Raw genomic sequence first — 16,438 nt, forward strand, 5'->3', positions numbered from 1 at the left:
TGTGCTCTTCACCCTTAAGACAATGCTCAATTCAGATCTGCCACCCAAACTGATTTAGCTCAAAGCTTACCCTTCCTCTGATAAGCACATAAGGACTGATGAATAAATTCTATAATTTCACTCAATAATCCTCATCTGTCCTTCTCAGACTTTCCTGGAAATCAAGATCAAGGTGAATTTGTGGCGATCCAATGGATTACATGAATGGGAGTACCCCTTCAAACTCCTCTGCCTCTCACAAACATTCCTTCCTCAATGTCTAAGATTTTCATTGATTTACTCAACAAACATTTGACATCTACGATATGCCACAAAGTTAAAGACACCAGGGGAAACAAAAAGAGCAAGACAAAAAAAAAAAGACAAAGCCCCTGCTTTCAAGGAGCTTACAATGAAGTCTGCAATGCTAGTGGGTACAAACCCAACAGTGTTAACTGATGCTTTAGTAATTCCGCACAAGGGAGTGGTCAATAGTGGGAAGCCAGCAACAGAGATTTAACAGAGGAGACATATTTCAAGAGTGAAATCACCATCAGAGGCAGAGAGGTGGAACGTGGCCCATCAAAGCCTTGCTGGTTCCCAGGCCAGCAGCACCTTTATCATCCGGGGGCTTGTTACAAATGCAGAATCTGTCTCCTGCCTATCTATACCTACAAAACCAGAATCCACATTTTCACAAGACCCCCCGAGAATTCCTGCATTCATTTGAGTTTCAGAAGCCCTGCTGTCAAGGACTTTGAAGCAGAGTCTGGATGGCATGGGAATGAACTCACAAGAAGGGCAGCTCCACAGGCATCTCCAGATCACGAAGCACCTTACCCTGGAACCACCACCAGGGAGCCACCACCGTGTCCTATTTTAAGCAGGACAATGACATGATCAAATTATCACGGGAACTACAGAATAATGTGGGGAGAAGGCGGGGACTTATTCCAAATGAAGCAGATCTAATAGAACATCATCATTTCTGCAATCAACACACAGGGGTAGAGGTGGAGACTGGAGAAGGCGATGGCACCCCACTCCAGTACTCTTGCCTGGAAAACCCCATGGGCGGAGGAGCCTGGTAGCCTGCAGTCCATGGGGATGCGAAGAGTCAGACACGACTGAGAGACTTCACTTTCACTTTTCATTTTCATGCATTGGAGAAGGAAATGGCAACCCACTCCAGTGTTCTTGCCTGGAGAATCCCAGGGACGGGGGAGCCTGGTGGGCTGCCGTCTATGGGGCCGCACAGAGTTGGACATGACTGAAGCGACTTAGCAGCAGCAGAAGAGGCGGGGACAGGGAGGTGTCAAGGAAACATGAATGAAAAATCTTTTAGAAAACTGATAGAAATAGCAAAGTTCACTAAAACAGGAAAACATAAGAGGAACAGATACAATAGGAAAGATGAATCCAGTTTGATATACTTTTTTTTTAATTTTCTAAATTGAAATACAGTTGACTTACAAGGGTGTATTAGTTTCTGGTGTAAAGTGATGAATCCAGTTTGAGATGTATGGGTTTGAAGTACCTATAGTTCAACCGGTTGGAGGTACCTAGTGGCAGTCCATACCCAGGAGAGGAACTGTTAACATCACCAGGTAGGGAAGTATGGCCTGATGCAATAAAAGTGGAAGAAGTCACCCAAGGGAATGAAAAAAAAAATGAGAAAACCAAAGGACTAAGGACAAATCCCTCCATCCCTCAATGCTCCCCTCCCCACTCAAGGCCATCAGCATTTAAGATATGAACAGAGGAAAAAGGATACAGCAAAGCAAGTGAGAAAAAATTTAAAGAGAAAAAAAAATCAAGGAAGAGAGGTGTCATCAATTTTTATCAAAAAAAAAAGGGGGGGTGGGGATTTCATTAAGGGGAAAATGGGAGACTAATGCCAGAGGTCGAGGCCTTAGAGAGGATCTGGTTAAGAAGTCCCTTTGAAAAATTAGATGAAATAATCTTATATCTCACATACATCTAATTTCAAAAGATATATACACCCACATATCCCAATGGTTCTTTGTGGGTGATAGAATTAAGGGTGATATTTAATTTACTGCCTCCCCCTACCCTATATTTTGCAACTGTTCCTCAAGGCACACAAATTCTAAAATTTAAATACACATAATAAAGTTAAATAAAGTGATGACAACTTTTCCTAGTGGTGCGACTACCGTGAGTCAAAGAGTGAATTCGAAGTTAGCAAATGAAAGAGGAGTACAGACAGGAAGGAGAGATTGGGAAGCATGAGAGGTTAAGTCTAGTTTCAGGAAAGGTTTTGTTTTTCAGGTAGGAAAAAGGTGAGCATGCTTACAGGCTGTGGGTTGGAAACTGTATAGAAGTATTCTAAGTCCAAGAGAACAAGAAAACAAATACTTCTTTAGTGGCTTGCTATGAGCTGAGCACAAAGTGGTGAACAAGACTGAGTTCTGCTCTTCTGCAACTCACTTCCTACTAAGGAAATAAACAGCAAGCAGATAAAATCAGACAAGTGAGACACGCTGTGATAAACTAAAATAGTCATTTTTTAGACTGAGTGTTGAGTCTTCTCTTAAAGTTGAGTCCTGAATGGCAAGAAATGAGTTTTACAAAGAAGGGGGAAAAGGCCTTGTTACCTCTACAAACAATGAACTGAGGATCAGAAAAGGTTGGTAAAGGAATTCCCTGGTGGTCCAGTGGTTGAACTCCAGCTTACACTGACAGGGTCTGGATTCTGGATTTTCTTTTTTTTAAGGTAAGGTAATGCAGCAAGGAAACGGATCCCAGGTCTGACAAAGGCCCAGACCAACACCCTTGTTACTAGACTGTTCTCTCCACTGTTTTCCTCCACTACAAGAGTGAAGATGAACCGTAACCTCCACCATCCTCTGGTCTCAAGAGGATGTTAAGAACTAGAAAAATGTAAATAATGGTCATAACTTTCTCAAAAGTACCTCGTTGAAAGCCAAGAGATGTAGTTCTGTGAAAGCAGGCACAACTTTTAAAGGTTAACTGTTCAGGCCTAATGAGAAAATCCAGGTAGGCTCCAAGTTAGAAGTGCACTATATTTCAAAGATGTGTAAGAAATCATAAAGCATTTTCTCCATACAATTCTACACACAGAGTTGGTTTCCAACCTGATTCACAAAGATCCGTGCAATCACAGGAAACTGAGGCCTGTAAATGTTAACTTGTCCAGTGGCATAATACAGAGCAGCCTGCAGTCCAGCCCTGGCCTACTCCAGAACCTCAGCTCTTAGTCCTTATGCTGTCTCCCAAAGTACCTTTATTTATATAAACACTAGTCTTTCAAAATCAGTTTTGCTTCAATTATAAAACCCCAGTGCCCATCTACCGTCCTCAGGTGATTAGAATAGTAGTCATGTTAACACTTTCATCAAGCTTCCATATCCTCTCCTTGGCAAAGTCTATACCAAACTAACCTTCAGATAAACCTCAATCCATGAGGGTGTTTATTCACAAATTTGACACTCACTGAGAACTCTACTTGCCTTTGCACCCCCAGCTCCCACGGAGTGCCTAGAACGTGTCCGCTCATTCATTCACTGACACGGAGCCTACCGTGAAAACTCCCAAACCATCTCACATCCCCGTAAACACTGAGGTGAACACCACTCAAAACGCAGGCAAAACCCCTAAGGGGTCATAATTAAACTTCCACCTTTAAGCTATCCCTAGCTCACCCAGAATTCCCAACCTACCCTCCCTCCCAAAAACAAAGCTCTCGAAAACTAAGTCCCAGGTGGTGCAATACGGCTTGCACGTGGGTCAGCACCCAACCTACTCAATGATTAAGCAGTAACACCTGACCCCCGGCAGCAGCCTTCAAAGCCCCCCTCAGCTTCCTAGGCTGTCCGTAGCCCGAGAGCAAACAGACCAAATCCGAAACGCAAAGGTTATAACCCATGCCGGAAGCATTCCATGCCCGTGACCTTCTGGAGGCGATCATGCCCGCCACCCAAACTCCGCCCCTCGGAGATGGGGAGTGCGGTAGGAGACCCGGGGACGCCAGGCCCAGGAGCCGGGAGTAGGGTGTGGACAGAGTACAGGCAGGACCCGGCCCTCGCCCCCGGAGGGACCCGGGGGTACCGCCGATCTGCATACAGGAAGGCCGGGGGAAGCGGCCGGGAACTCACCCGGCAACAGGCCTGGCTCGAGCGGCGCGCAGACAGAGGGCTGCGTGAGGCCGGCCCGGGCCGCCCGCGAGGAGGCGAAGGGAAAGCGGGAGGTACGGGGCCGCTGTGGCGCGGAGGAGCCAGCGGGCCGATCTCAGCAGAGCTGCCATGGCTCGGTCGTCCCCAAAGCAGGATGCACGCCGAGCAAGAAGGACAGGAGGGGCACGTGACCGTAGGTTGCCCGGCGCGGAAGAGACCAACGACTGGACGGGCTAGACGTAGGGGGAAGCATCTGTTGTTATAAATCAGGAGATGGAAAACCTTGCTTCTCCCAGGACATACCGTCCCCACGAGATATTTGTATAATAAAATAGCTTGATTTATAATTTCAGGGGGCGTCTCTTTCGGTCCTATTTCCTTCGTGTCGGCATGTTCAGTCCTTCCACCCCTAAACGTTTCAGTTGGTAGACTCGGAAAAGGTCGACTCCGCCCAGGTTAGCGCAAAGGCTTGCGGCTGGGCCAACTAGCCAGAAACCCCGGGAATTCTCCAGAAGGGCCGATTATGACGATCCAGGAGTGTGGGACAATTCTCCGCACGCTGCGGATTTTGCGGCCGTCTGTTACGGCTCCAAGCACAGGTTGCCACGCCTACCGAAAGAAACGTTCTTTACGCTCCAAGTGTGGGAAGGGAAAACGTTAAGGACCTTTGCACTGTGCTGGAAGTGAACGCATTATATTCCCCAACTCCCACCCGCCCCTTACTTCAGTAGATGCACTAGCATCGGAGGTAAGATCACAGTATAATTGAGTTTTGGAAGGAAAAAAAAAAAAAAAAAAGAGTCCTGCGCCAAATCTGGGTCCCCCAGCCTTACGACCTTGAAGGGTCCCCTGCGCACATAAATAAACTTAAAGATATTTTGTGTATTGTATATGTAAACTTTGGTTACAAGTTTCCAAGTTACCCAGAGGTATCCACTCAAACAACTCTTTTAAAACAGTACTATGCTATCATGCCATCTTAGTTTGTAAAAACACTTAGGTGACAGTCAAGTTATGTATTTTCCAACACAATTCGGAATAGCTTTCTCAGCAAAGTTTTGCCCTTTTCAGTATCTGTTGGGGAAATAGGAATATTTGGGAAGCCAAGAACTAGCTTCAGGTGTAACCAGCTCTCCCCACGCCTTCTTCACCTAGCTGCATTCTAAGCATCCCCAACTGAATGCTCAGAAATTTTCTCCGAAAACCCTGGAGGGTCATTTCCCGTCAGCACACGAGCTCCTTGAAAGCAGGAACTGTGTGACATTTTCCAGTAGTGGAAGCGCCTACCTGATGTGAAGCATTAATCATTGAATAAATGTGTTTGGAGGTATTCTAGCTCATTTCTCTTGTGAGAATTCTAGCTCATTTCTCATTTCTTCTTGTGAGAACAAGAAGATCCAAAAAAGAATAAGTTAAATGATTTACTCTGGGTTATACTACACTGGAATGTGAAGTCAAGTGGGCCTTAGAAAGCATCACTACAAAGCTAGTGGAGGTGATGGAATTCCAGTTAAGCTATTTCAAATCCTAAAAGATGATGCTGTGAGAGTGCTGCACTCAATATGCCAACAAATTTGGAAGACTCAGCAGTGGCCATGGACTGGAAAAGGTCAGTTTTCATTCTAATCCCAAAGAAAGGCAATGCCAAAGAATGCTCAAACTACCATACGATTGCACTCATCTCACATGCTAGCAAAGTAATGCTCAAAATTCTCCAACCCAGGCTTCAGCAATATGTGAACCGTGAACTTCCAGATGTTCAAGCTGGTTTTAGAAAAGGTAGAGGAACCAGAGATCAAATTGCCAACATCCACTGGATGATTGAAAAAGCAAGAGAGTTCCAGAAAAACATCTGTTTCTGCTTTATTGACTATGCCAAAGCCTTTGACTGTGTGGATCACAATAAACTGTGGAAAATTCTGAAAGAGATGGGAATTCTAGACCACCTGACCTGCCTCTTGAGAAATCTGTATGCAAGTCAGGAAGCAACAGTTAGAACTGGACATGGAACAACAGACTGGTTCCAAATAGGAAAAGGAGTATGTCAAGGCTGTATATTATCACCCTGCTTATTTAACTTATATGCAGAGTCCGTCATGAGAAATGCTGGGCTGCATGAAGCACAAGCTGGAATCAAGATTGCCGGGAGAAATATCAATAACCTCAGATATGCAGATGACACCACCCTTATGGCAGAAAGTGAAGAAGAACTAAAGAGCCTCTTGATGAAAGTGAAAGTGGAGAGTGAAAAAGTTGGCTTAAAACTCAACATTCAGAAAACGAAGATCATGGCATCTGGTCCCATCACTTCATGGGAAATCAATGGGGAAACAGTGGCTGACTTTATTTTTTGAGGCTCCAAAATCACTGCAGATGGTGACTGCAGCCATGAAATTAAAAGACACTTACTCCTTGGAAGGAAAGTTATGACCAACCTAGACAGCGTATTCAAAAGCAGAGACATTACTTTGTCAACAAAGGTCCATCTAGTCAAGGCTATGGTTTTTCTAGTGGTCATGTATGGATGTGAGAGTTGGACTGTAAAGAAAGCTGGGTGCCCAAGAATTGATGCTTTTGAACTGTGGAATTGGAGGAGACTCTTGAGAGTCCCTTGGACTACTAGGAGATCCAACCAGTCCATCCTAAAGGAGATCAGTCCTGGATGTTCATTGGAAGGACTAATGTTGAAGCTGAAACGCCAATACTTTGGCCACCTGATGCGAAGAGCTGACTTATTGGAAAAGACCCTGATGCTGGGAAAGATTGAGGGCAGGAGGAGAAGGGGCCGACAGAGGATGAGATGGTTGGATGGCATCACTGACTCAATGGACATGAGTTTGGGTAAACTCTGGGAGTTGGTGATGGACAGGGAGGCCTGGTGTGCTGCAGTCCATGGGGTCACAGTCACACACAACTGAGTGACTGAACTGATGCTACTAGGCATTAGCATATGATTTATTTACTCACTCATTGAACACATATTCAGTGCCAGGCACAGTTTGAGATGTGGACATAGCAGAGAACAATAGAGACCAAGTTTGGACTTTGATTTGATTCGCTCCAAAGTTTAGTTTTGAAAGACAGAGGAAGACTGATGTGAAATAAATATGGGTAAAGGAATTAAGGGTGGTATGCTTAACCCCCTCGGAGAACAGTGAGGATGGTGAGGATGAGAAGAAAGAGTGAAGAGGTAGTGGAGGGGATGGTGGGCTTGAGGATCTGAGAGGCAGCTGGGGCCCTGATCATGCAATGGTGTAAGTGGCCATAAGGACTTTGATTTTTATTCAGAAAGAGGTAGGAAACCTTGGAAAGTTTAGGGTGTTGTGATATGAATCCATTTGCATTTTTAAAGGATCACACACATTGCTGTTTGAAAAGGTGATTTTAAGGGAATAAGGATAAATGAAAGGGAGACCAGTGAGGAGGCTCTTGCAATAATGCAGAGTAGAGATGGTAGTGGCTTGGACTAGGGGTTGGCAGGTCAGATAATAAGAGTCAAATTCTCACTCTATTTAAATAATGGAACCAAGAGGGTTTACTGATGGATTGACTGTGGGATGTAAGTAAAAAATGACCCCAATATTTTTGGCCTGAATAATTAGAAAGATGGAGATGACACTGATTAAGGAGAGGACTGAGGGAAAAACAGATTTAAAAGTTGAAATCAGAGTTGAAGTAAGTCAGAAAGAGAAAGATAAATACTGTATATTAACACTTATATATGGAATTTGGAAAGACGGTACCAATGATCCTACCTGCAGGGCTGCAAAGGAGACACAGATGTAAAGAACAGGCTTTTGGACTCAGCGGGAGAAGGCGAGGGTGGGATGATTTGAGAGAACAACATTGAGACATGTACATTACCATATGTAAAATACATGACCAGTGCAAGTTTGATGCATGAAGCAGGGCACCCAAAGCCATCCTCTGGGACAACCCAGAGGGATAGAGTGGGGAGGGAGATGGGAGGGGGGTTCAGGATGGAGGGGGAACACATGTATATCTGTGGCCAATTCATGTTGATGTATGGCAAAACCATCACAATATTGTAAAGTAATTATTCTCCAATCAGATTGATGTTTTCTAAATATTAAAATCAAAAGTAATCTTCTTGAGGTGCCTGTTAGACATCTAAATGTCAAGTTTGAGTAGGGGTTTGGCTGTTTGACATACAAGTCTGGAGTTGAGAGCTAGAGATACACTTGGAGTCTAAAGTCTATATCTAATATTTGAAGCCATAGAAATGGATTAAAGCACCTAGGAAGAAAATATGGATAGATAAAAGATGCAGTCAAAGGTCTGAGACTTGTGACATTTCAGTATTTAGAGAATGCAAAGATGAAAATCCAGCACAGGAGACTGAGAGAGAATAGCCAGAGAAGTAGAAGAAGAACTGAGTGATGAGTTCACGAATAACAGAGAGAAGTCTTGCAATCATGGGAATTATCAGCCATGTAAAATGTGGCTGTTCTGGTAAAATGAGCACTCATCCTTGACCATAGGGTTTCTCAACTTAGAGGTCCGTGGTGATGTTTAGAAGAGCTATTTTTGTAACATGTTGAGTCAAACGATTGTATGAAGTGAGTTTAAGAATACATGAAGGATGAGGAAGTGAAGATTTAAATTAAAGACTTTAAGATTTTAAATTAAAAATTTAAAAATTAAGTTTCATAATAATTAACCACATTCAAGTACTCCATAGTCACATATTAGCTATCATTTTCATCATCATAGAAAATTCTACTCGACAGTGCTCCAGTAAGGTGTGAAAAATTGATAATATATAAGAGGGAGAAAGAGTACATTGAATATGCAAGATGAGATGGAATCCAATACAAAAGTGAAGGGATCAACTTTAGGTAAGAATCCAGACAGTCCAGCCATTGTCACAGAAGGAAAGACAAGGCATATGGCTGCAGAATCAGGGAGGCTGGTAGAGGTGGTGGTGAAAATGGATGGATATTCTCTTCTACTTGCTTTTAGCTCCAAAACCCTTAGTCCCCAACCAGCATTCTCTCTATTCTTGTGCGAGTTGTCCTCTTGAAGTGTGAGGCAATACTGATGAAATTTGTCTAGGCATTCACTTATTCAATCATGAATGTATCCACTGTTTAATAAATACCTAAGTTCTATGAGGCAGCAAGTTAAGTGCTAGAAAATATAGGATGGGCAAAAGCAGGCATGGTCCCTACAGTTATGGAGGTTACATTCTAAGAGGCAAGGCAGGTGTTAATCAAATAATCACACTCAAGGAGTTACACACTAAAATGGGTTCTGAAGAAAGAGACATGTTTCCTCGAGAGAATGTGCCTCATTTGGAAATTTTTAAATTTTCCTTTAAAAAGGATCTTTATGTGGAGATCTGAAGCATGAGTAGTTGTTAATGCACGCAAGATACGTGCACACATGTTGTGTGTGTAAGTAAGAATGAGTGATTTTTCCTTGTTTACCAGTTCAGACTTCCCAAGTTGTTCTCAGATTTCTTTAGTCTCTAGAAGCTGTGGAAGAGAAGTCCAGGTGGATCATCCTTGTTTTCTCCCTTAGCTTATTCTGAACTATGAAATACATTCGACTGTTAGTTAGAGGATGAGATGATTTGAGAGAGTAGCATGGAAACATATACATTACCATATAGAAAATAGATGGCCAGTGGAAATTTGCTGTATGATGCAGCAAACCCAAAGCCTCTGGTGCTTTGTGATAACCTAGAGGGGTGGGATGGGGTGGGAGATGGGAGGGAGGTCCCAAAGGGAGGCGACATATGTATACCTATAACCAGCCAGTTCATGTTGATGTATGGCAGAAATCATCACAGTATTGTAATTATCCTCTAATTAAAAATAAAATTTAAGGAAAAAAGAAAATTAGGGGTCCCCATCCCCAGTTAATAGAATTGCCTTGGAACAGAATCTTAACAGTTTGAAAAATTACTTAACTATTTTTTGTGTGTGTAAAAAAAAAAAAAAAAAGTGTAAAACTGGTGATATCTACTCTTTCCTCCCAGGATTTTTGGGGAATGTTAGAACTTGCATAGGAAACTGTGAAAAATTATTGTTGCTTTTCATAATCAAGTCTAAACCTCATGAATTTGGGTTCTTCTCCAGTCTCTCCTTGGGGTCCAGTTTATGACACCAGCATCTTTACTGCCTAATAATCTATAGCCATTGTCCCAAATTCCTATCTCAGTTTATTCAGTTGTTAAATGCTTAGTGTAAGCAGATCACGGGGCAATTTATATCTCAGGGCAAAAAAATTATCTGTCCTACACGTGATGAGCTTAATTTATAGGAGAAGATAAAACACATACTGTACATAGATAACCACCACATTAGGCAGTGTGGTGAGAAGAATGAAGAAGAGGTGAGCCAAATGACAGCCAGGCAGGAGAACAGAAGAAGGATTCATACTGGGAACGTCATTTCAGCCCTTGGAGCCTGGGTAGGATGTGAAATAGTAGACACGGTGGCGAGAGGACTTCTAGGCAGGGGAAACAGCAAAAATAAAGAGCTCTCCTTTCTGTACATACATCCCTCCTTAAACTGAAGAGGATGTTTTTGGGCACAGAGGTCTGCCCAGAGCCTGCTGAATAAAGGAGAGGATCATTAAACCAACAGTGTTTATGCTTCTGTGGCTATGACCAATGATAAGAAAATTCATTTTATAAATAACCCGAATACATGCATAACCAAAAAATTTCATAAAATAATAACTAACCTTGCTACATGTGATGCTGTTAGATATCTACTAATCTATCTTCTTCTGTTTCATTTTAAAAATTTTGTTGTTTTTTGATGTGGGCCATTTTTAAAGTCTTATTGAATCTGTTTCTGTATTGCTTCTGTTTTATGGTTTGGTTTTTTTTGGCCATGAGCCATGTGGGATCTTAGCTCCTCAAGGAGGGATCAGCCTACCCCTCCTCCATTGGAAGGCAAAGTCTTAACCACTGGCCACCAGGGAATCCCTCTATTTTATGTTTTTAAATCCTGATTGGTCCTAATTCAAACCAGCTATAAGAAGACATTTTTCAGACACTTGAGGTATAGTGCATAATTCAAGAATTGTTGCTTTTTTAGTGTAGTAGTGGAATCTGTTTTTATGTAAGAAAATATTTATATATTTTTTAAAGATAATATGCTGGCACACGTGCTTCAGTCATGTCTGACTCTTTGCCACCCCATGGACTGTAGCCCACCAGGCTCCTCTGTCCACAGGATTCTCCAGGCAAGAGTACTGGAGTGGGTCGCCATGCCCTCCTCCAGGGGATCTTCCCGACCCAGGGATTGAACCCATGTCTCTTTCATCTCCTACCTTGGCAGGAGGCTTCTTTACCACTAGCGCCACCTGGGAAGCCACATGCTGGCATATGTAGAAGTGAATTAACATTCTGTTTGGAATGTTCTCGAAAATACCTCCCAAGGAGTAAAAGTTGGAACAACAGGACATAAGAAGCAGGTGTGAACATCTTGCTGTTGTTAAATCTGGGTGATGGGTGTATGGGAGTTCATTTTACTATTTTCTCTACTTTGTAGATGGCACTGTGTTCATAAAGAAAAAGATCTTAAATTCTGGTTATATTTTTATTTCATTATTCACTTGTATCATGAGTTGGCGGAGAAGGCAATGGCACCCCACTCCAGTACTCTTGCCTGGAAAATCCCATGGATGGAGGAGCCTGGTAGGCTGCAGTAATGGGGTCTCGAAGAGTCTGACACTTACTGAGCGACTTCACTTTCGATTTTCACTTTCATGCATTGGAGAAGGAAATGGCAGCCCACTCCAGTGTTCTTGCCTGGAGAATCCCAGGGACGGGGGAGCCTGGTGGGCTGCTGTCTATGGGGTCGCACAGAGTCGGACACGACTGAAGCGACTTAACAACAACAACAACATCATGAGTTGGAGTTTGAAAAACACTGTACTCAACCATGTCAATATAAATGCAAGGTAGACAACAGGAGACAGACAAATGTATCAGGCTGTACCTCTTGAGCTGGAGATTTGTTCACGGGAACAGCAGGTGATTGACTTCTCCAACAAATAGTTGCTCCAACATCAAAACTACCTGTTGTTGCTAAGTCATTTTACACAAAATATGAAATATCTGAGATTGTCGCCAATACAATCTAAGGTAATGATTTTCATTTAAGACCAAAGTTTAAAAAAAAAAAAAAAGTATCTTCAAAATTCTGAGCTGAAAGTATGGTACTCAATTCCTTGAATGGAAAATTTACAAGGCAGTGGACATTAATCTCCTTACACTTAGGTCAAATTAACCTTTTCTTGGCCTCATATAATTTATGTGGAATCACAAAGAATCAAAAAATGGAACTGATCATTCATAATTATTTGTTGGCCTTTTTGGAGACTCCTTCAATCTTCACACAAATACATCCAAACTAGCATGAGCAAAGAAACAAGTGATTGCCTTCAGCTTAAAAGCCTGTTTTGGTTAAAAGCCTTAACATATTTTAAGCAGCAGATTTAATGTTTACTTATTGTATTTTCTCTTAAGGCAACTTGTCTGATGAATCAAGGGCTAAATCCATCTGTGACTACATTCTTCATATCCAAATTTATTCATTTATGTAATTCCCAATTATTCAAAAAATATTCTGCTCAGACCTTTATTTGCACGCAGCCCGAGATTCTCATTATAAGGGGAGGTCCAATTTGTCGCTGTTACACCCTTCGGCAACAGTTCTGTCAAACAATAGTTCTTTCCTAAGCATATAAACCAGGAAGACAGATGCAGGGTCACTTCCTATAAGAAAGTAACCACCACTGGCAACAAGGGGTTATTGCTGGTGTTTTCCCAGTGTTACCATGTGTGACGGCTGAAAGTTTATGTGTTTCCCATAGGGCGGATAGTGTCTGGATAAATCAATATAGCATAGTGGTCAAACATAATTGTCATTTCAATGTACTCTGCAACTGAGTCCCTTCAAGACAGAGAGCAGTTATCATCCTTGTATTAGCTGAACATGAACTTTATGAAGTCTTTATTAATAGTCATTGTTAATTCCTAAAATGTAACATGGGTCTCTTAAATTTCCTGTATAACTGTTTTTGTTTGTTTTTAAGGAACTAGAAAATATAATTTCTAAGAGCAAGGGGTACTGAGATATTTTTTTTTAGCATGTGTCTAAAGGTTGGAAAATAATTTCTTTTGCAAGTTGAACACTTTTATGCAACCAACCTTCTAATAATTTCAGCTTAATTTGAAGAGGGAAACTACTAGAGTTAACTTGTGCTTAGCAGAGAATTTATGGATTTTTCATTGCATTAAGGTGCAAAGATATTGATATGGTTGTTGTTCTTGGCTACCCATTTTGCTTTCCAGGCCTGACCAGGAAGAATGAAGGTCGCCTGGAAATGTGATACAGCAAGCAAGATGTAGAAATAATGTGTGTCCTGGGGTTGTCTCCCACTGGAGAGTGAGTGTTTTCAGTTGAGTGTGGAACAGTTGAATGATGTTAGATTAAAGTACTTTTAAAAATTATATGTGGGAAGAAAGATACTTGTGTGTCACTGCATGTTTAGAAGGAAGATACTGGCAGCATTTTTTGTTGTTTCCCAATGTTTTCCCTACTTTCAAACTTCTGATTTCCAATATCACCCCCACTAGTGGTAAACAGATCTGCACATGAGCCAAGCCTAGAATATGAGAGAATCCCATCCTTTGGGCTATGGCGACAGGGACCCAAACTAAGGTAGTTGGCATAATTCATTGAATTTACTAACTGCAAATGGTAGGAAGGACATCTTATCCTGGAGTTATCAGCCATGAAAATGGGAAGCAGCAATTGCTGGTGGTCATTCTCCCTGCCCCACAAAGCCACCTGTATGTAGAAGGAGAGAATGAGAACAACACAGAGAAGCAGAGCCAAGGTCCGGAGAGAAATCTGATGACTTCACTGGTGTTTCTGAATCCAGTTGTGCTTGAAGCCACATTTACCCCTGGACTTCCCAGGTACATAAGCCAATAAATCACCTTTGTCCTTAAGCTGGTTTGAAAGAGGATTTTGCTGTTGCACTGGAAAAAGGCCCACTTAATACATACTGAGTTTGGATGGGATCATTATCCACTATGCTATGCTATGCTGTGCTAAGTCACTTCAGTCGTGTCCGACTCTGTGCAACCCCATAGACGGCAGCCCACCAGGCTCCCCCGTCCCTGGGATTCTCCAGGCAAGAACACTGGAGTGGGTTGCCATTTCCTCCTCCAATGCATGAAAGTGAAAAGCGAAAGTGAAGTCGCTCAGTCGTGTCCAACTCTTAGCGACCCCATGGATTGCAGCCTACCAGGCTCCTCTGTCCATGGGATTTTCCAGGCAAGAGTACTGGAGTGGGGTGCCATTGCCTTCTCCGATTATCTACCATAGTTTTAGGTTTAATTCTTTAATAGCATGCTTCCTATAAGCATCAATAATTAGACTTTTTAAATTATTTTTAATGTTTTAATTCATTCTCTGTGTTCTCACCTTTCATTTTGTTGATTATAATTTCATTACATTAAAAGAAAATAATGCCCTGTAATTAAAGATAACGCCCTGAATTTAAAGATAATGCCCTGAGATTAAAACATAACCAAGCTATACTCCAAAGTTCCAACAAAAGGGAAGTCAAAAAATGAATTAAAAAAAAAAATCAGATATAATCCAAATTGAAACTAACACACCAAAAATATTCCACAGCAAAATAGTGCAAGAAGTTGAAGAGAAACACCCTAGAACAAAGGTGAAATGGTCTGCTGATCAAGTGGCTTGTACATAAGACACTGAAAGAAGAGAAATCTCCATGCTACACTTCTCCCACCATCTCCCCAAATATAATTAACTGCACTAGGGAGCTTAGTTTCTTTAACTTCTACAGACTCCACATTTTACATAAACTCCCCAGGTAATTCTGATGTGCACAAATTTTAAATTCATTGTGTGAAATACATACTTTAACTCATCCAACATTCTTAACGGTTCTGTAAGATGGGATCTATTAGTAACTACATTTTATAAAAGAGAAACTGAGGCATAGAAAAGCTAATTTGCCCAAAATCACACAGCTGTTTGGAGAAGGAAATGGCCGCCCAATCCAATATTCTTACCTGGAGAATCCCATGGACAGAGAAGCCTGGCAGGCTACAGTCCATGAGGTTGCAAAGAGTCGGACACGACTGAGCGACTCTCTCACCACTGAGCCTATCTCACTATCTGTCACTCACTCACAGAGCTGTTAATAGTAAGTGGTTGAGTCAGGTTTGAAACTCAGGCGAGTGGGTTCCAAAGCCAGGGTGTATCTAACCACTACCCTACACTGTTTTAAAACAATAATCACAATGCAGAGACACAGCAGCAGTGGCAACAACGGCAGGCAGGCCAGGAGAAGAATATGTCTGGGTTCATTTGGGGTCTTTTGCTACTCTGCCCCCCAGGAGCTCTTCCACCCCAGCCAACACTGATTTCTCTCATTTCTGAACTTATATTCAACTTAAAATCAGTATCGCACAATTTGGCATTTAATCATGCCCCTTTCATTCTGTTAGTCTGGTCTTCTCAACTGGATGAGAAATTTAGATCTCAGGTCTAGTTTTTCATCTCCCCTTGCTTGTGGCACCTAGTACAGGGCATCAGAAAGTTATTTGTTGCCAGATTTGGAAATGCTAAATTGACTTTAGAAACCTGTGAATTTTAGACTCACTTAGGACTGAATTCATGAGACTGACATTTCATTTTATCGGTCCCTACCCATTTGCAGTTTTAGATGTATAACCAGAGATTTCCTTCCTTGAGTCACACCAGATATTCTTTTGTTGATCCACACTGTTCAAAGCCCCCATTTATTTTGCTAATCACATCGGTGTGGGAACGTTCCCTTCCTGCAGCTGAGAGCAGTTCTTGAAAGATTTTCTTTTTAAGAAAGCTTCCAGCAAGCTCTTTCGTTTTTGACTTTTGTTTGCTTCCTAGAAATGCCCATGCTGGGACAAAATTACTTTATCCAGATGCCAGTGATTGAAAAGACATTCTAATTATCTGCCGATGGTAAATCATAAAACTTGTTTGGAAACCCTTTGTCAAGCCTGTGAACCTTCAGAGGAAATCATGTTTTACCTGGGACCGCTAAAATAAGCATGGTATTTGGAAATGCCGTAGGCTTGATTGCATTGAATTATAAATTGAATCATTACTAAATTTCACCTCTGAGAGGTTTTCAGTGATTGTTTTATTCAGCTTTGCTGACTACCCTGCCCATAGCAACTCTGGCAATGATTCCCCTAGCGGCACGATGGGGCTGCCCAGCTGCAGAAATTC

General features: G+C 42.1%; 1 protein-coding gene and 1 long non-coding RNA gene across 2 annotated transcripts in view; one reads left to right on the top strand and one right to left on the bottom strand.

Annotated features, from left to right (window-relative positions):
• LRPPRC (leucine rich pentatricopeptide repeat containing) overlaps positions 1-4,309 on the bottom strand; it is a 99,428-nt gene extending 95,119 nt beyond the window's left edge. Inside the window, exon 1 of the mRNA XM_005212713.5 lies at positions 4,119-4,309. Coding sequence (XP_005212770.1) covers positions 4,119-4,267 — 149 coding nt within the window. The 5' untranslated portion in view covers positions 4,268-4,309. The remainder of the gene's footprint in view (positions 1-4,118) is intronic.
• A 91-nt stretch (positions 4,310-4,400) lies between these two features.
• LOC112448769 (uncharacterized) lies at positions 4,401-13,632 on the top strand. Its single transcript, XR_003037139.2, has 2 exons — positions 4,401-4,884; positions 13,474-13,632. It is a non-coding gene; the product is annotated as an uncharacterized lncRNA (long non-coding RNA).
• Positions 13,633-16,438: the final 2,806 nt, after the last annotated feature.

Source organism: Bos taurus, chromosome 11 (genome assembly GCF_002263795.3).
Source record: "Bos taurus isolate L1 Dominette 01449 registration number 42190680 breed Hereford chromosome 11, ARS-UCD2.0, whole genome shotgun sequence".
Classification (NCBI taxonomy): domain Eukaryota; kingdom Metazoa; phylum Chordata; class Mammalia; order Artiodactyla; family Bovidae; genus Bos; species Bos taurus.